Source organism: Rutidosis leptorrhynchoides, chromosome 3, assembly GCF_046630445.1.
Source record: "Rutidosis leptorrhynchoides isolate AG116_Rl617_1_P2 chromosome 3, CSIRO_AGI_Rlap_v1, whole genome shotgun sequence".
NCBI classification, from domain to species: Eukaryota; Viridiplantae; Streptophyta; class Magnoliopsida; order Asterales; family Asteraceae; genus Rutidosis; species Rutidosis leptorrhynchoides.
Window position 1 is genome coordinate 84021663 of NC_092335.1, and position 19800 is coordinate 84041462.

Genomic DNA, 19800 nt, shown 5'->3' on the forward strand with positions numbered 1-19800 from the left:
AGAACCAAATAAATGTACAAAATTTCTAAACACACAAGGGTAATCTCATATTTTAGCGTATTAGTTTCAATTACTCATTCCGTCTCAAAAAAAACTGTCCACCTTTCGATTTTTCTTTGTCTCAAAATTATTGCCCATTTCTCTAAAATCATTAAATATCATTAAAATTCAAATGAAGGACAAATTAGACAATTTATTCTAATATCATAAATTCAACAAAAAGTCAAACTAGACTCTTTTTTTAGACGCGGAGTATTTTAAATATTTATAGCAAAGAGTAAAAAAAAAAACACATTTAACTCCATCATTTCCTCCTAGCCAGTTACAATGGGTTCTCTCTTGTATCTTTTGTTGAAGATGTTTTCTTTTCGAAAACATTTTCCGTATTTATATAAGTTTTAATTATTTTGCCAAAAAAAAAAAAAAAAAAAGGTTACAATACCAAATCACTTACTTAGCATGCCCGTGAATTATGTTAAAAGAAATTACTTGGACGGATGTTTCGAGTTTACTCTACTTTTTTAGAATTTTTTGTTGTATCATATTCACACAAATATAAATGAGTTTTCTCCCTTAGTTTTAGTTAAATCCTCACTATAATTATGTGCATAATTATATATGTATGTGTGTTTGGAATTTGGATTAAGAACAAGAGGAAAACACCAAATGGAGTATAAATAATGATAATTTAATTATAAAAAGTCAAACGAGTTTACCAAATCCCAAATCCCAAGTCTTATTGAGTTGTTGTCCAATTTGGTTGGCCAATTCAACTTTGGCCACACCAACCCACCAGGCCACCACCATCCTACATCCTAATTCACCAACTCCTTTCCTATATAATTTCCATCCATTTTTCATTCCATTCCAGGTTCAATTTTACAAACCTAATACCTACAAATTAACCAATAATTCCCACCTTTCACATTCATAAATATAAATTTCAATAGTAAATGGCATCCACCGGAGAAACTCAACCAGCAAAACATCAAGAAGTTGGCCACAAGAGTCTCCTTCAAAGTGATGCACTTTACCAATACATTCTTGAAACTAGTGTTTACCCACGTGAGCCCGAATCCATGAAAGAGCTACGTGAGGTCACTGCCAAACACCCATGGTTAGTGCTTTAACCCCATATGATTGATGTATATTCATCTAGCAATCTAGGATATGCATGACATAAACTTGATATGTGTATTATCCATGCATTCGTTATTTTATTCTCTAAACGTGTAATTTTTGTTATATGAAATATAGGAATCTCATGACAACGTCTGCGGATGAAGGACAATTTTTGAACCTTCTTTTAAAGCTAATAAACGCTAAGAACACAATGGAGATTGGTGTTTACACGGGTTATTCCCTTCTTTCAACCGCTCTTGCTCTCCCTGATGATGGAAAGATATTGGCGTTGGACATAAACCGTGAAAATTACGAAATTGGCCTTCCAATTATCGAAAAAGCTGGTGTTGCTCACAAGATTGACTTTAGAGAAGGCCCTGCTCTGCCCCTTCTTGATCAAATGATTGACGATGTAAGTATTTACAAATTTTACGAGACATTAGTGTTATTTAATCCTTTTATTCATAAAGTTAAAATTAATTGAGTATTTTCATAATTTACAGGTCAAATTTCATGGGTCGTTTGATTTTATATTTGTTGATGCTGATAAAGACAACTATCTTAACTACCACAAGAGATTAATTGATTTGGTTAAAATCGGGGGAGTAATCGGCTACGATAACACCCTTTGGAACGGGTCTTTGGTGGCGCCAGCAGACGCACCATTGAGGAAGTACGTAAGGTATTATCGAGATTTCGTGTTAGAGCTTAACAAAGCTTTGGCTGTTGACCCAAGAGTCGAGATCTGTCAGCTTCCAGTGGGCGATGGCATCACTTTATGTCGTCGTATAAGTTAATCACGAGTTTGATAGGGGGTGTACTACAAACTTACATGTCCAAAATGAGCGTTTGACATTTCTTTTTTCCTTTATTTTTCTGATATTTGATATGTATTGTATACGTATAATCAATTCAATGCTTGTAAAAGAATCATATTTACAATTTCGTTTCTGTAATTCAACCAATTCTAATGATGATTAAGTTTGTATTTGAATTTACAATTTTACTTAAAATAAAATTACTAATACTAGAGCAACATTCCTTGCAGGCTCCCTTTACTTTGTTTCCTATAAAGGGGTTTTGGTGTTTTCTTATTTCTTATATATATTAAATTTAGCCTTTTAAAAATAAAATAAAAATAAAAAAAGTACTAGAGCAACAGACGCTTTAAAAATTGTTGAGTTCATGAGTAGATTTGTCAATACATAATACCATAGACCACAGATGACGAAGCGTGATTTACCTCTATGCCGCCTAAGTGTCAAGAGAAACGCCCCACAAACGCCCGGAATGGGGCGTTTGTGGGCATTTGTGCATCGGCGTTTGTCAAAAGAAGATGGAAGAAATTTGGTGCGTTTGTGGTTTTTTTTTTTTTTTTTTTTTTTTATTCTTTTCCTACCACTTTTTAACCCAACCTCCACTTATATTTTGCCACATCACCCACAAACGCCCCAACAACCTTTGACAAAAGCCCCCCATTACAACTCCCCCATTTTCCTGCCATAGTCCAGTCACTGACTTGCCTCAAAAAGTGCACTTTATCCACTCCACGTCACAATCACCATTATCTGTGGTCTTAAGCAGCATTTTTTCATCTATCAATGTTTTATTCTAGGCGTTTTCGATGCGCGAAAAACGCGCATTTTTGGAAGAGATACATCAACAAATACAAATAATTTTTTTTACTAGCCGGAGTCTACCGACCCGGGTCTCAACCCAACCCGACCCGGGTCTCAAACCAACCCGTTCGACCCATTTTAATTCTGGCCCATTTCAACACAAACCCGTTTGATCTTTGATCCAACCCGACCCATTTCGACCCGTTTGCTAGGTATAATTGTAACCAACAATTACCAACCATAAATAAAAGGAAAATGATAAATATGAAGTATCAAGTATGAAAACAATATACCAACTTCAACAACGAATATAGTCACAATATATCTTACGAAACCGTAGTAAAAGAGAAATCTGGTTATTGTTTTTCCTAACAATCAACTATTTGATTGATATTACACATTCAATAATTCCATAAAAATTAGTCACATTTAGTAGTAATCATATTAGGTGCCGATGGTATTAGGTCGGCAGTAAGCAAGTGAACTAGGCACCTTCTGCAAGAGTACTATTGGACGTACTGATGTAAAGCACTGCAAAACAGATAACAAACATACGACATAAATAATGTTTGCATCATATCTCTCATCTAATTATAAGGTGTGAAATCAGGTCCAAAATCTCACCATTATTTCCTCGAATAAAAGCATCACCGTATTTGTTTTTCAGTTGTCCATTCACATATTCTTCGGTCTGCTCCATTGCTATGTTCATGTATCCATCCAAACAAGCCAAGATACCTGCACAAACAAGCTACATTAACTTACTAACCGTTAATCTTACATTTCTATATTTTTATCTTCCCTTGTTCTGCCCTCTCGTAACACAAAAGAAGTACTCTGACCCACCAGTGTGTCGATTATAAAAGATACACACTTTCCCAGTAATCAGATGCTTTCAATCTATTAAGATTTTAATTTTAAGATAAAACTTTAATCTTAGTCACATAATTCTGATTCCTTTCTTTGTAAAAAGATTTCTTAACACTATCTCCCGGTTGAATAAAACTCACAAGATCAATGCATGTTGAGTCATTATTGTTTTTGAGAGAGTAATTAACTCATTAATCAGTTTCTAGCTTGACATCTTATACAGTAGGGAATCAAACCTAAGACTGATTGTTGAGCTACAACTAACTTGTATGAGGTGCTGTGCGTCTACATCTGTATAAGACACTAGTTTTGATGCACAGCCTACACGTGTTTGATCTGCAGTGATCGAGTCAAGCACAAAGCTATTGGTGGTAGCAGAAAAAATTGTAGAGTATGGTGTGAGCACAAAGTAAGACCAACTATTTATACATAAACCATTTACGTATATCTCATACATTTATATCACTATATATAGCATGATATTCCATACATGAAAATATGAGATAATCAATGAGATGTAGAAGACAGTCTTCATTTGATCTCCAGGTTTTTATAACAAGCCAATATAAATATAAACATTTTATTAAGCCCTCATCATACTCCAAACATATGCTAAAGCAATTAATTACATCAACTAGAAACTTTACAAACTCGGATTATATCCAACACTAATCATACGATATACAAAAAGATATGATAACTTCTATCATGGCTACAATTATTTAGGGTTTACAGTTAGGATCATGGTTTTATAAAACGGCTGAGGCGTCTCGAGGTGCGCCTCGGAACGTTTTTGGAAAATTCCGTCTTGAAACGTATGCCTCAATGGCCTTTAAAAATCGTACGCCTCATATGCCGAGGCGGATCTTTTCGTACGCCTCGTGTTGTTTAGCAAAAAATGGCGGGAAAATGGTCTGGTGGCAAAACTCTAATGGGCGTGGTCTGGCGTGCGCCTCATGTTTGTTTTGTGTTTTTTATGAGTATTTATTGATGTTTGACTTCATATATTTTGAAACGGATGAAACTTGAAACAAATTCTTCATGTTACTATGTGACTTTAGATTTTAAGAATCATTAATTTACCGTAATATAATGAACTTATAATTTTTTTTGTTGATTTGAGAGACACTTGTAGACAAGATGGTGGAAATAGTATAATGAACTTATAATTTTTTATGTATTTTTTTAACTCCGCCTCAAAGTACGCCTCGATTTGCTCGAGGCGTACGCCTCGCCTCACAAAAGGGGAAACGCCTCGAGACGCATTTTCGTTTTTTTTAACCTTGGTTAGGATTCGAAAAACATTATCAGATGTAACATATAAATACAATTAACTGAGTGAAAAATAGAAAAGTTTGAGTAAGGAAGAATTAAACCTCGATAATCGACACCGGAATTCAATTTGACAACGACAGGTCTACCGCGAATTGATTTGAGGAAATCAGAAGGGGTTTTGGTTGTTGTTGATGAACTTTTTTCTCTTGTTGCTACGCTTTCTGCTGATCCACTCATAATTTGTATGTAATTTGTGGTTATTGATTCAAATCGATAGAAGCGAAAATAATTGGGGAAGCGAGTATGGATAGAGTGTGTGTGCTGTAATCAATTTTAGGGTTTGAATAGAAAAGGGGACAGCGGGTGGAGCAAGCGGCTGACAGGTGTTACAACTCTTTATTTTTTTTTTTTTTTTTTTTCCGGCAAAAAAAAACGGAGAACTAATATAAAACAATAGAAGGTTCATAAAAAAAATGAAACCTCCTAGAAAGATACAAACTGAAAACGCGGAGCAAAACTAAACTAGACCAAAAGAAAGCTCGCCAAACCAACTATAAAAGATGAAAATCTATCTAACCGGCTATCGGAAAATAAAAATCATCTAAAGACCTAATACAACCGCAAACTCACAAACAAAAGACTCAAGTCTCTTTGACAAAATCACCAAACACTTCAACTTCTTCTTCATGGGACAATTTCTTTTTCTTTTCATCTCTCAACCTTTTAACACGTGTAAATTTGGAAGACGGATCACTATAATTATTAACGACCCCCTTTTGTACTCCTTCCATATTATCCATAACATCGATGAAAGTCGCAACAGGATCCCGACTAAAAGTTTTGTTACCAATAGACTTATCGACTCTGGGTGCAACGGAATGAACAACATAAGCGTCCTTAGCCAAACCATCTTTCGGTTCCTCTACAATACGATGACTCGGTCCAGCAATAGAATAGCCCAACGGCTGAGGCCCAATAACCTTAGATCCACCAATAACTCCTAGATCTTCAACACCGCCAGGGATGCAGACGACATCATCTTCGACTTCACTTTGAATGCAAACAGCATCAACTTTCGTTGATAACCCATGATCCAAATCAACCAAACCATCATCAAGCTCGTCCACAGAATCTAAAGCTGGAAGCATACACTCGATAGAAGAAACCTTATCCCGATTAACAATCACCGAATCCGATTCTACAACATCGGAAGTGGTAATACGAACACTACCAACAAACAAGTCGTTAGACGCTAGTGGAATTGACTCAGGAACCAGAGCGTTCCCCTCATCAACAGTAGCTGAAGATTTGCTATCCAAACAACAAAACGAAACGTTATAATTACGGCAATATTTCCACGATTTCATGCACTTTTTGACGCACGATTTGCAGAAACAGGGAAACTCCAAATCACCAACATAGGAATCATTAACATGGGAGGCTACCATTGCCGATTTAACCTTCTTGACCTTCTCAGAATCCGCCCTATAATTAACGCTGTAAGACGAAACGACAGGTGAAATAGACACGGGCGCGGTTAACACGTTTCCATCGCAAACGGCTCGATTGGAGTTAATCAACTCAATTGTAGGAAAATTATCAGTGAAAATACGATCGCACTCGAAAGTTGGGATTTCATTGATACGTATAAAGAAAGAATTCGAACCCAGGTTGTTTTTTACTTCTTTATCCACATCAACAAGCAAAGACGGACCATCTAGCTCGACGAAGGCATAAGCGACCCCGATTTGATTGAGATCGGACGAAGAGTGAGCGACGTGTAAAACCTTGCCAATACCAAACGCAATTTCTTTAATATTCTCCTCCGAGAAGAATTTAGCCGGAATTCCCAAGATGTTGATCCACGAGAAACGGAAAAAACGGTCAACCCGAGTAGAGAAAGTTTCTATGAAAACCAACTCATCCTTGACGGGATGATCAGAGCACAAACGCTCCAAACTATTCTCATCAGCACATAAAACAACGAACCCAAAGCTACCCCACTTATACACCCGACTAGCGAGCACCCCTCTACGTGTTAAAACACCCGTCAATTTAAGGTTCGGGAACGGTTTGTGGTCCACTAACAAAACACAAAGATTCAGCTTATGTAAAATGTCGAAATTAGTGTTCAATTTAGCTCTTAAAACATTAGATTTAACCCGAATCTAAGAAGAAGAAGGCCCGAGAGATCAATTTCGTGATGCCCTCCCCACAAAAATCTTCCTACCAAATAAGGTAGAACCGTTCATCTTACCGATAACCTCATCTGCTACAGAACCAATTTCAAACCTCACAAAAGCATACCTCCGATCGAGCCAAGATTTAACATCGATGATAACACCAAAGGAACCAAACGCCTCAAGAAGAACACCCTTATCAAAGCCGAGAGGTAATCTTCCAACAAAGACAACCCCGACTGTGTCATCACTAGATCGAGACAGACAAGGAGAATGAGGATGCTCATGAGCAGGAGAAACGCCTCCGCGACAGTTGAAAAAAGACGTTTGTGGGGAAAGTGTTGGAGGTGCGGTGAAGATCGAGAACTGGGGAGGGGAAGGAGGTGGTGGAGGTGGTAGTGGTGATGGTGGAGGAGGTGGTGGTGGTGGAGATGGTTGTAAGGTGGGTGAAAGTGGTGGAAAGTGGTGGTTAATTTGAAATTCAAAAGATTGGGACTGGGGGGAAGAGGGTGAGTTAGAGAGCATTTTTGTCGGGTTCTTAGTATCCTATTCTAATTGTTACAACTCTTTAGAATAATATTTTTTTGTTATTTATTTTTTATTTTTTATTTTTATTCTATCTTTAATCTTTGATTTTTTATTTTTAAATTTTAAGATCAAAATATGTTTTTCTCAAGATAGCTTTGTCGTTGATGAATCTGACAACGTTTTACAACAGCTGATTTGTGACGATCGCTCCAAATCCATATAGACGAACACGTCATTCATTAATTTCATTGCGAGGTATTTGACCTCTATATGATACGTTTTGTAAACATTGCATTCTTTTGAAAAGGCACACCATAAATGAATATTTAAATCAAAGGTTTTCGACATCTGATGATTTCTACATATAAACAATCACCATAAATAAAAGTTTACAACAGTACTTCAGTTGACAATGCAGTCAAAATAAGATACATGGTGATGATTTGGTGAATGCAACGTTTCCATGAAAAATATGTCATGTAAGACTCCATGCACATAGCTTGTCTAACATCTAAGCAAACAGCGGAAGACTTCTAGGAAACCTGAGAATAAACATGCTAACAAGTGTCAACACAAAGGTTGGTGAGTTCATAGTTTTAATGTTTCGTATAATCTGTATATAAAGGTGGATCACAAGATTTCAGTTGTTTCATCCAGAAACGTTTATCAAAATATTCTACGAAATTGAGCACCCTGGTAACTAAACTTAACGTATATATATTTTATACCCTTTGTATAATCATCTTAATAATACACGCAAACCAACGTGTACGCTTCTCAAATAGCATACGTCCGTTAAAAGGCTAGCGCTCTAGCTCGGACGGGGATATCAAGCCCTATGGATCCATATACTACTACTCGCGCCCACCAGTTCTTATAACTGGCAGTTACTAGTTACCAAAGCTAAAGGATTTTCGGTTCAAACTCAGTGTAGAATTAAGTATGTACTTGTATCCATTGCGTTTAAAATAAATTGCATGTATTCTCAGCCCAAAATATTTAAAGCATTTAAAAAGGGATCTATAAACTCACACAAAATCAGTTTTAGTATTTGTATCCATTTAGTAAAACAGTTTATAAAACTGCGCATGTATTCTCAGCCCAAAAATATAGTTTGAAAAAGGGATCATATGAAACTCACCTTAGCAGCATATAAAGTCGTTCACCAAAATGTGATCGAAACACGGATTACCAAATAACCGTAGATTTCAACGTATCAATATTGAGATTCAATATCGTAGGAAAGTACGTAGACGTAACGGAGATGATAAACACTAGGTTTGATTCACAAATATACCCCCAAACATTACCCATAATCTCCTTGGCAATAACCCATAATTTCTTTAGCTCTATCCCGCTTGAAAACCATTTTGAAAGTGACACGCTCATGACCTCGTCGTAGTATTTTATGTATAATACTAATTAATAATAATACTACTAATAATAATAAGATTAATAATAATAATAATAATAATAATAATAATAATAATAATAATAATAATAATAATAATAATAATAATAATAATAATAATAATAATAATAATAATATAATTAATAAATATAATACGGAGTAATTGAAATGAATTCAAAAGCAGAAAACATCGGGCATTTATAGATGTGGCCTGGACCAGGCTGCCATGCGATCGCATGGCCTTCAAGACCATTTCCCATGCGATCGCATGGGATGGATTTCCAGCTCATGATCTTTTAACTTCTAGTTTGTCGACATATTTTTTAATTATAAATATAATATATTTAATTTATATAATTAATTATATATTATATTAAATTCACATGCATAGTTGTCTTGTAATTTTTGTTTCGATAAGTCGTACGTTATCACTCGACTTATGTCCCGGTTACGGTTTTTCGAACGCCCTTTCGTACGCTGAGAAAACTAGTACTTTTCGTTTCGTGACTCGTACCTTTGTCAAAATATAGTCTTAAATCATCCATAAACTATACCACTCGAGGTATAACTTATACATTTGAGTGTTTTGGTCATTTACTTCTATAAATCATCGTCTCGCTATTTGTTAATATATATATATATATATATATATATATATATATATATATATATATATATTCATTTTGAAATAGTGTTTTACTGTAGCAATTTACTGTAGCAAAGTCAATTTTTAATGTAGCAATTCACTGTAGCAAATAGTGATTTTCGAAAACACTGTTACATTGTGGGTACTGTAGCAAATTAATGTTTTACTGGTTCATCTTAAACGCTTTAGTTAACTTATCTAAATATCAATCGAGTCAATAAACGAATGTTACTATCGTTTACTAAATAACTTGAAATTATATATATGTATATATCTTATACATAAATCAGTTTTTAAATACACATGAGAAGTTATTTATAAATAAATTTTAATAATAAATATTTCAACTTATCATATATATATTCAAATAGATATTTAAACCAATAAGTTTAATGTACGGTATCAAACAATTAATACATTGTTACCTTTTCAAGTTATAGTATATATGTATCTATTTACATATAATTGTTCGCGAATCGTCGAAAACAACCGAAGGGTATTTAAATATATAAAAGTAGTTCAAAAATTTTGAGATTCAGTTTTACAGACTTTGCTTATCGTGTCGGAAATGTTAATCATACAAAGATTAAGTTTAAATTTGATCAGAAATTTCCGGGTCATCACATGATTATTTGATTTTAATTATTTAAAACGCATAATCAACTTTTTAAAATGAAAATTCAAACTCACTTAATGTGCATAAATATTGTACATTTGAATTTGAATAATCATCACTAAATATTCAATTCAAAACGTTAAAAAAACATTAAAACTCAGTAAAATGTCATTTTCAGCATATGTACAATCTTGAATGACAAGAAACTTTCTGATAGTCTTGCTCGTTCTGTAGTTTTAGGGGCGATCTTGCAAATTTCAGGACATTCCGAAACCGGAAATTATTTACCGTCAAATCCTATTAGATTTGGTGGTGTATATTAATTAGCTGAAATGTGTTTTTACTGAAGTGATATTATATTCATAATTATATGCTTTATAAATAATTACAAATATACAAAAATAATATGCCCCAAAACTATATCTACGAGCCATGCATAAACAAAAAATAATAATAATATAGAAATTCAAAACATTCAATAGGAACATTAAAACTCAATAAAATGTCATTTTCGGCATATAGACTGCCTCGAATGGCAAGACACTGTGTGAGAGTTTTGCTCGTTGGATCGTATTAGTGTGATCTTGCGAATTGCAGGACATTTTGGAAAGCAAAAATCATTCACCGTCAAATGCTACTCCCTTTGACCGCGTCTATTAATAAGTTGAAAAGTGTGTTTAGTGAAGTGATGTTACATTCAAAATTATATGCGTTATAAATAATTACAATTTTAGGGAAATAATATACCCTAAAATCATATATACGAGACTCAGTCATGTTTATACAAAAATAATATTCAAAAATAAAATTAAAACTCTGTAAGATGTCATTTTTGGCATCTAGACGATCTCGGATGACAAAACACTTTCTGAGAGTCTTGCTCGTTGTGCCGTTTTTGGGTGCACTTGCGAATTTCCGGACATTCTGAAACCAAATTTATTCACCGCAAAATTCTACTCAATTTGGCGACGTATATTAATTAGTCAAAATGTGTGTTTAATGAAGTGATATTAGATTCAAAATTATATGCGTTATAAATAATTACAATTTTAGGAAAATATAGGCTTTAAAACTATATATATACTAGGCTCACTCAAGTGTAAAACTCATTAGAATGTCATTTCGGTATCTAGACGACCTCGAATGACAAGACACTTTCTGAGAGTCTTGCTTGTCGTTTTAGAGAGATATTGCGAATTTCTAGACATTCTTAAACTGAAAATTATTCACCGACAAATATTATTTAGTTAATGTGTGTTTAGTGAGGTGATACTAGATTCAAAACTATCCGTTAAAATAAATACAATTTTAGAACAAATAATAGACTTTAAAACTATACGTTAAAATCATCTACAATTTTATGCACCGATCAAGCCTATTTAAAAACCAAAACATATGGCAAGAGAGGGACGTGCGGCCCATGGGGAACAATCTGTCGACATTGTGTTTTTATTCTAAACAAAATGCGTTTAAAGATTTTAAGCCTTAACTTGAGGTACTCAAGCAATGTAGCAAAGGTGTGTCAATACCTTGACATCATTTCTATAAGATCTATTTTAATTTCGAGTTTAGCTGAATGTGCAGCTATGTTTCTTTTTTGGGTTGTTACCTTTAATCTGAGTTGGTACAAGAGTAACTAATAGTCAAATATTTCTCAAATAAAGCTTAAAACAGCAAGCCAAATAACGGTCTACCAATGCATTATCAATGGGTATAACCAGCCAAAAAGTATAATATATCTACAAGCATAATTTGCTGCACAACTAATGAAGAGAATATGAGATGTAGATTAGAGTGTTAAAAAGTGAGAGAATTATTAAACAACGGCATAAGTACATGACTTCCACGCCACATCACATTCTAAAAAGTAAAAATATCAAATCAATTGTCATTCCGTTTTGGCTTATAATAGTCTTGCAAGTTCTTGATAGTTCCGTTACCTTGTGCGCCATCAATTAAATCATACTTCCTGTAATTTGCTTTCAATGTCTCGTTCTGCTGTTTATGCAGTTTCTCTTCATCTGCAAGTTGTTGCTACCAAAAAAAAAAAAAAAACCTTCAATTTTTTCACTTTCCATGCCATCTAATACATCTAAACAAGTTCTAATCGGTGTATTAACACATTATACCCAAGCAGCTTTTCAGGCTTACCATAATATAGTCAAAAAGTCAATCGCTTAAGAAGTATAATATAGCCAATCTATATCATCATCTACATACATAAATCGGTAACTTATATCCGACGTGGCAGCAAATTAATCCCTCCTCAAACCTCAGAATTATCTAATTAAAAGTAGATTAATAATACTAATTACTTAAAAATGACACGTGTCTTGCCAAAACATCCGATTATCACCCAATTTGTCATTCTAAAATTTAAAATAGGGCTGATATAAAAATAATTAGTTTTTCAATTTTTTTCATCCTCTCAATCATAAATCGATTATGCCTGCCGGCTAATCGTTTGACTCATCTTTCAACAACATGAACGTTTATCCTTGAATCTTATTAGGGTTCTAAAATTCATCCCATAATTCTTCCTGCTATGGATCACTTTACAATCATAATAGGATCTTGAACTCACTATCGCCGCTCTTGATTAGAAAGAAGATCATTCTGCTATGAAATTAGGGTTTTTCCTTGATTTATTTGAACCGACAGAACATTTGTGCGGAAGTTAGGGTTTCAGTCGATTAATTAAGATTTGACGCATACCCACCCTCGCCACCGTCACCGTTATGGAAATCATTAAAATTAAGGTTAGTTACCCGTGTTTATTATTATTAGTAACGATTATGCTTTATTTTTTCATGAAACATGGTATTTATCTTGATTTTTTTTTTATTCTGGATTTTTATTAGTTTCTTTGGTTCGTTTTCTAGATTGTTATGTAGTGTATTGTTCTTATTTATATAATTTACTAACTAATTGCGTATTTAATATCAGGTTTATTGATTGGGTAGTTCATATTAGGTTTACTGATTTAGATTTATAACCTGCATTTAACTTTTATGTTTGTAATTTGTTGTTATCTAATTTAATTCACTGATTGTTTGGTTGTTAACTATATTTGCGGGTTTTAATAATGGTTCTTTTTAATTTGATTTTGATTGCTGCAGGTTTGCTGATTTAGGCTTTTAACCTGCATTAAGCCTTTATGTTTGTAATCATTCTTTATTCACAGGTATAGTATTTGTACCTTTTTTTTTGTGTGGCAATTTCTTCCTTTTAAAGTGTTCGAAAGATTTTTGGATGTTTGTTATTTGTTACAGTGTTGCTGTTTATGCTGATCAAACAGGTCTTATTTTGCCGAAATTGTAAAGGTATTGTAATGTATATGGGTTGAAACTATTTGTATTGATTTATCTAAGGTGTAATCTAGTGTGCTTATTAATGATGTTTTTTATAACTTATATTCCTACTGCTGCTGTTAATGGGCTGTTTTATAATCATTGTTTGTTGCTCTTGATGGAATATTTTACTGTTATTATTTGATTGACTTTGTTGATCTAACACATCATGTAGTATATTGTTAGTTTTAAAACAGCCACTACCAATAGTTGATCTGAAAGTAAACGAAAACAACAAGGTACTGGAGGCAAAAGTTTATCGCATTCGGATTGATCGAAATCTGAGGACGAATGCACCAACTGCTTACTGATGTATTTTGCTAGACCCTTATGTAAGTATTACAATGTGATCAACTCCGGTTGAAGGTATTTTTGTTGTTGTTGTTGATGATGCTGTGCCGAATTGTGTTTTTTTTTTTATTTGAATGTCGTTTTTGTTCGATGTCGTCACTCTGATTTTCAAATCTTATGGCTGTTTTTGCTCTTAGTTTATTGATTTTGCTGCTGCCGCTGCAACTCCGAATGAGTTTGAGGCGTCTTTATTAATACTTAATTCCAAAAACAACCGACTGTCTGTTTGTTTCAACTTTTGAATATTTGCTGACTAGCTTGATACGCAGTACATGATGGCTTCGTGTTCACATTCTACTTAAATAGGGCTGATTTTTGTAATCCTGTAATTGGATAGTTTTTAATGGGGACTTGGTCTTCCACCTGATCAGGTAGAATGTAATGATATTTCTGGATTGGATGAAAAACTATTGGAAATAGTCCCAAAGCCAGTTCTTGCAGTGTTGTTTCTTTACCCTATCCCACAAGAGGTTTGTTATCTTTTCGTGTGAAATCCATGATGTTTTAGTGAGATTTATGGGACACGTAACACGTTGATTGACATTTTAGGTTTACCTTGTATCAGAGTGAACAAGAAAGGTTGAAGCAGGACAGTATCGTCAAACATGTGTGTTACTGATTAACATTAACCATGTTGTTTTGATCAATTTTACGTGCTTTGTTTTTTGTTTTCTAATATAATAACAAGTTTTTATGCTTTTGTAATTATAGGGTTCATATGATGGAGTTTATTGCATGAAAAAAACGGTGGAAAATGCATGTGGAACTATTGGACACCTTCATACTATAGGCAATATCAAGTTAGAGATGAAACTCGGTACACCTATCATTCACTCTGTTACACATATCTTATTGATTCCTGTTTACTTATGAGTGTACCTGTTTATGTTACGCTTTATCTTAAAACAATCAGACAACTAAAAAAACTAAAAATGACTTGTAAAGATATGGGTCAAGAGTTTTCGAAAGTGTCGTATTAATTCATCTTTCCCTTTAAATGAGTTTGTTTAATATACTATATTGCTATTGAAATGCAACAATATTTGTAATCCGCTCTTAATCTTGCTGACATGTTAAATCCTAATTAATCATGATTAATAAATAATCCACGTCTACCTTATCCATTGTTACAATACTTGGTTTGGCATGAAGAGTTGTAAAAGGGATAGATGATCAATCCCCTTCAGTTTCGACCATAATGACCTTATGTAATGAGTATACAACATTTTGTGCATTTGGTTCAAAATTTCTAAAGATTTAGACCCATTTTTTATGAAGGTTGGTTGGATGTTTTATATGAATAGGTTTCGTTTGGGCGGGTCGGGTTTCTACGGGCTGCTGATTGTGATCATTTTTATCAGTGTTTTGTTTCATAAAGTATGTCCAATTTACTTGGTTGTATGTTAATATCTGTAGTAGATAACCGAAGATGGGAAGTGTCATGAGAAAATATGGTACTCGAAGAAGAAGGCTACATAATCAAAGATGACGAGGAGGAAGGAATTAAGTGAATAATATAAACGATCCGACTTTTATATACCTAATACCTCATGACACGAACAAGTAAGTACATATTGCTAAAACAAACTAAAATTGTGTGCAAAACACAAACATACACATTATGTTCAAACATTCTTAAATGTTGAGCATGATGTATCCATCAGTAGATGTGAAACGTTATCAAGTGTGCTTGAAATGGCGAATTTTGCCATGGAAGTGCTTAATGGTAGTATTTTTAGATTAAATACTCTCAATGCTAGATCTGGCTTGCTTCCATGTGTTTTGGCCGCACTATTCTTGATTGATTGGGAAAGTAACGTATCAACGGTTTCTATGACGGACATGATAATATCTTAGATGCAGCAGACGAAATGGATCGATTCAATTTCTGCAAGTCTGTGCATGTTTTTCGCTCCAAGATAAGCAAGTTTTCAATAACTCTTAGCCAGGATTCACGGAGAACATTGGGTAGCATTTTGGTTCGGGCTATCCGCTGTGGTGTGTTGAATGAAGATAAGTTAGATATCGATAGTGTCACATCTTTAGGTTGTCTTTTTGTTCAGGATATTTTTGATAGTGTTTGTCAAGATCAAGTTGTTGAACAAACATTGTTAGAGGAGCTTCTAAACAAGGATGAATCCTGGCCTTTGTGGGTGATACCCGATTACAAAGATGGAAAAAGATTAGATACTTTGATAAACGAAATCAGTTTGTCAAATGTGAGTGACATTGTTATTTATAGTCTGTCTATTGTATGTACTCTACTGTTAATTTGGGCGGGTTTAGTAAATATTTGCATGATTCACAACAGGTCTGATATTTTAAATCGTTTCGGTATGATATTATGCTATATCTTTGGTAGCGATAAATTTTTTCATAATAAGACTACAATGATTTTTTATGTAGGTGGCATCATGGGATGGGCATACATGGGTTAAATTACTTAAATTAAGTGAGTGATGACTCAATCAAATCAAATCTTACATAATTGGAGCTCATCTACAATGCCATAAAATAGTGGGGAAATTGCTTTAAGATCAAGGTGTATGTTTTTAAGGAAACTGCTTTGACTTGGTCATAGAGACGAGGAAGGGACAATGCTCTTCGGAACAAGGTTCAAAGTATTTTGATAGAGTTAGGTTTATATGATTTCTAAATCTTATAAGTTTTGAAATTGTATATCAAGGTTCAAAGTATTTTGATAGAGTTAGGATTATTTTTTTCCAGTAAATAAGATCATTTATAAGAGAATTTTGTTATCTGAATGTTGATCCCTTGCCGTTTGTTTCTTTAATTACAATTGTGTCGTAGTGTTATGTAGAAAGAAAACTAAAGTGGTGTATTTCTTGCTCAACTCGATTTAAGAGTTCACTATACTTAATAATGAATGTCCAACGTTGTGTTTCATTACAAGCCATTTGATGATTTTATTAGAGTCCAGGACAATTTACAGTTTTTCAGTGTTTTTATACTGGACAAGGTATGTCTTTATAGAGCATACATATTGTATTGTAAATGACCAGGTATGTATTTATAGAGCATACATATTGCATTGTAAGTGATATATTTAGTTGTTTAAAACAAAATCCTAATCCAAACGATCATAATCACTTGATTTTTACACTTCCATGATTAAAGCTTTTTACCATGACTTAGTTTGGTTTTGTAATTGTTCTTTGGATGTTGCACTGTGTTGTGATTCTATGATAGATGGCAGGCTCAACATATCATTAGTGTTTTTGAAATAGGCAGTTCTAACACCATCAAGTAGGAATTTGGAAGGTGATCCCTTAATCTTCATAATATTTTGCTTTAAAATTTTTGCCATTGACTTTTCTTTTGTTGTGTACCTATTATTCTTTGTTCACATTGATCGATTAGACGATTACTCTTAGGAAAAGAAAGGTTGTGTTTTATGTCCCAACTCAGTTGAAAAATACTACAATGATTTCTATATTTGTCCCAGGTTAGCTTTAATAAATCTGAGTGTCAACTCTATACTTTAATTCTTCCTATCATGTGTTATGACTTGGTTTTTATGTTATGTTAAAACATGGAGGTAACAAGGTTGCTGTTTAGGTTATTTCTTTATCTACGCGTTGTTACTCTGCAATTTTCCATATATATGAACATTTCATATATAAAAATGTCGAATTAAGTAGACTAAATGTATGTGATGTATTATGATGTTATTTATGTTGATTTTGTTTATCAACCATAAAAGTTCACCATTTAAGCTTATGTTGTTTGTACCAAAATAACATAGAACAGTTTTACATTAACCTTATGTTTAACATTGAGACATTAGAACACATTTTGTAGTTTTTCTTTGTTAAACAACATGAATGTGTGTATAAAAAAAATTGAAAATGTTCTGTTTATTTGAGGCACAACGATACTTGTGAGACTGTCCTTATGATACTGTCAAATGATATAACATTTTATATTTCAATTTAATTTAATTAAGAGTCCCCGTGCAACGCACGGTCTCTTAAATCTAGTTTTATCTATAATGGTATAAGTGGAACCAAACAGGTTTTGTTTTTCAATATTAAAACATTTATATTTCACATGTTAAACAACTAACCTCCATCAAAAAAGCAGCCTCAGCAGCATGTCTTTTGGTCAACTCCTTGAATTTCTTGGCCGCCTCAAATTTTGGATCGCTAGGATCCATCCAACTACACACAATCGGCTTATCACGCTTTTGGGGACGATCACCGAACATTTCGGCACAAGCCTTTTTTGCTCTAACGGGCCTAGGCATCCCTGATATCATAAACGGAGAATCATTAACCTCACCAACAATATCAACCGCCTGTTTTACAGACTGCATCTCAACCAAAGCAGCATAAACGCAACAAGATGCAAAGTGGGTCGGCATGAACTGCACATTGGTGACGGTTCCAAACTGACCGAACGCGGTTTCTAGAACAGACTTGGTTACTTGAGGTGATAGGTTGTCAATGTAAATCGTCCTCTCCACTTTTTCTTCGAAAGAAGCAATTGCGTCCTTTAATGATTGCTCCATTAGGTCACGGCTGTGCTAAAATTGATCAGTTAGGAAAGATTTGACAATATTAGAGACCAAAAGTAAGTGATTTTATAACAAGAAGTTTCTAATAAAAAGAAACGGCCACAATACAAACTATTAAAACAAAGCCACAACTTAGTACATGGATATTAACAAGGAAAATTTTGAAAATTTACGAGTCTTAAGTCCTAACACTGTCGTCTATATCGCATACCGGAGGTACAATCTCTTACTTACTGTGTTTTTATGTGATAGAACCACTAAGCTTATTCCACTATTTTGTAAACTGTTTTATATTAGTTTTTTTGTTTGATTTTATCTTATAGTATGTTGCTTATATTGAATTGTTCTGCTTTAACAGATTGCGGAGGTTAATTGATTTCATTTTTTAGATGGATAAACTATTCAGCTAAGCACTTCTTAGAACCGTCCATTTCATGATTCTAAATTCTAACACTATAGTCTATATTGCGTAGAAATGTACACAAAGTAAAAGTTATAATTTGATTAAAAGGTAATTCATTGTATCCAAATGCACTTTGTTTGTTTCTTGGTAGGATAATGTTCCACTCAATCATAAGCAAAACAATTCAAACTAAGGAATTATTATATAGTTAAAATATAACAGAGTAAAACTCTCTTGATTATGTCAATAATTAAAACAGTATAAATCAGTGTAAGATAAAAACCCTAACTTGTGCAATAAGTATATCAAATACACGAGAATGCAGTAGATGAGAACCACAAACCCTAATTCTAAAAAACTGTAAACAAAATAGCGGAATAAGCTTAATAGTTTAATTACATAAAAAGATAGTAATTAAGATATTGTACCTCCGTCGAGTAACGTGGTGATTATTACGACAAAAAATAACTCCGGTGATCGGTGCTGGTGTGGCGTCGGTAACACTATGCTGCCGCCGATGATCGGATGAAAAAGCCTGTAATTGATAGATTAAACTCCCACGACCAACAACTTTCGAGAGAAGAGAATGGAATTAAACTGTAAGCTGAATCATCATCTTGAATTGTTAATTTTGTAGATTCATTTGTTTGGGTGAATTTGGGGTTCTAGAAATTTCCTACTTATATTGGGCCAACGGTATTGGTCCAATGGATGTTATTACTTTTTTTTACACGTAAATGGCCTGAAAAGATAATTCAATATTACACAGTTTGACAATTAAGGTAATTCTAAATCTATGTAGGTCTAAAAAGTACTTCAATTTTATTTTTTTTCTCAAGAAAAGGATGATTACCTATTCAAAAAATTTAAAATTGAGGTAGTCTTCGATAAA

At 33.7% G+C, this 19800-nt stretch overlaps 3 protein-coding genes across 5 annotated transcripts; 1 reads left to right on the forward strand and 2 right to left on the reverse strand.

Annotated features, from left to right (window-relative positions):
- Positions 1-899: 899 nt before the first annotated feature.
- On the forward strand, positions 900-2083 carry LOC139896420 (caffeoyl-CoA O-methyltransferase). Its single transcript, XM_071879063.1, has 3 exons — positions 900-1117; positions 1258-1534; positions 1626-2083. The coding sequence occupies exons 1-3, from the start codon at positions 954-956 to the stop codon at positions 1917-1919; spliced, it is 735 nt and encodes a 244-aa protein (XP_071735164.1). The 5' UTR covers positions 900-953; the 3' UTR covers positions 1920-2083.
- A 935-nt stretch (positions 2084-3018) lies between these two features.
- On the reverse strand, positions 3019-5275 carry LOC139896421 (sm-like protein LSM6A). 2 transcript variants are annotated; one of them, XM_071879065.1, is made up of 3 exons: positions 5003-5275; positions 3366-3479; positions 3019-3272 (listed from the first exon to the last, which is right to left on the reverse strand). In XM_071879065.1, exons 1-3 carry the CDS (start codon positions 5121-5123, stop codon positions 3226-3228), a joined length of 282 nt encoding a protein of 93 aa, XP_071735166.1. In that variant the 5' UTR covers positions 5124-5275; the 3' UTR covers positions 3019-3225. The 2 variants fall into 2 exon arrangements, with proteins under 2 accessions (XP_071735166.1, XP_071735165.1); XM_071879064.1 differs by having other exon boundaries at positions 3023-3272; positions 4988-5272.
- A 6759-nt stretch (positions 5276-12034) lies between these two features.
- Positions 12035-19578, reverse strand: LOC139896423 (ASI1-immunoprecipitated protein 1-like). Of its 2 annotated transcripts, none has more exons than XM_071879067.1 (3): positions 19337-19578; positions 18056-18509; positions 12035-12301 (listed from the first exon to the last, which is right to left on the reverse strand). In XM_071879067.1, exons 2-3 carry the CDS (start codon positions 18497-18499, stop codon positions 12149-12151), a joined length of 597 nt encoding a protein of 198 aa, XP_071735168.1. In that variant the 5' UTR covers positions 18500-18509; positions 19337-19578; the 3' UTR covers positions 12035-12148. The 2 variants fall into 2 exon arrangements, with proteins under 2 accessions (XP_071735168.1, XP_071735167.1); XM_071879066.1 differs by having other exon boundaries at positions 18056-18514.
- Positions 19579-19800: the final 222 nt, after the last annotated feature.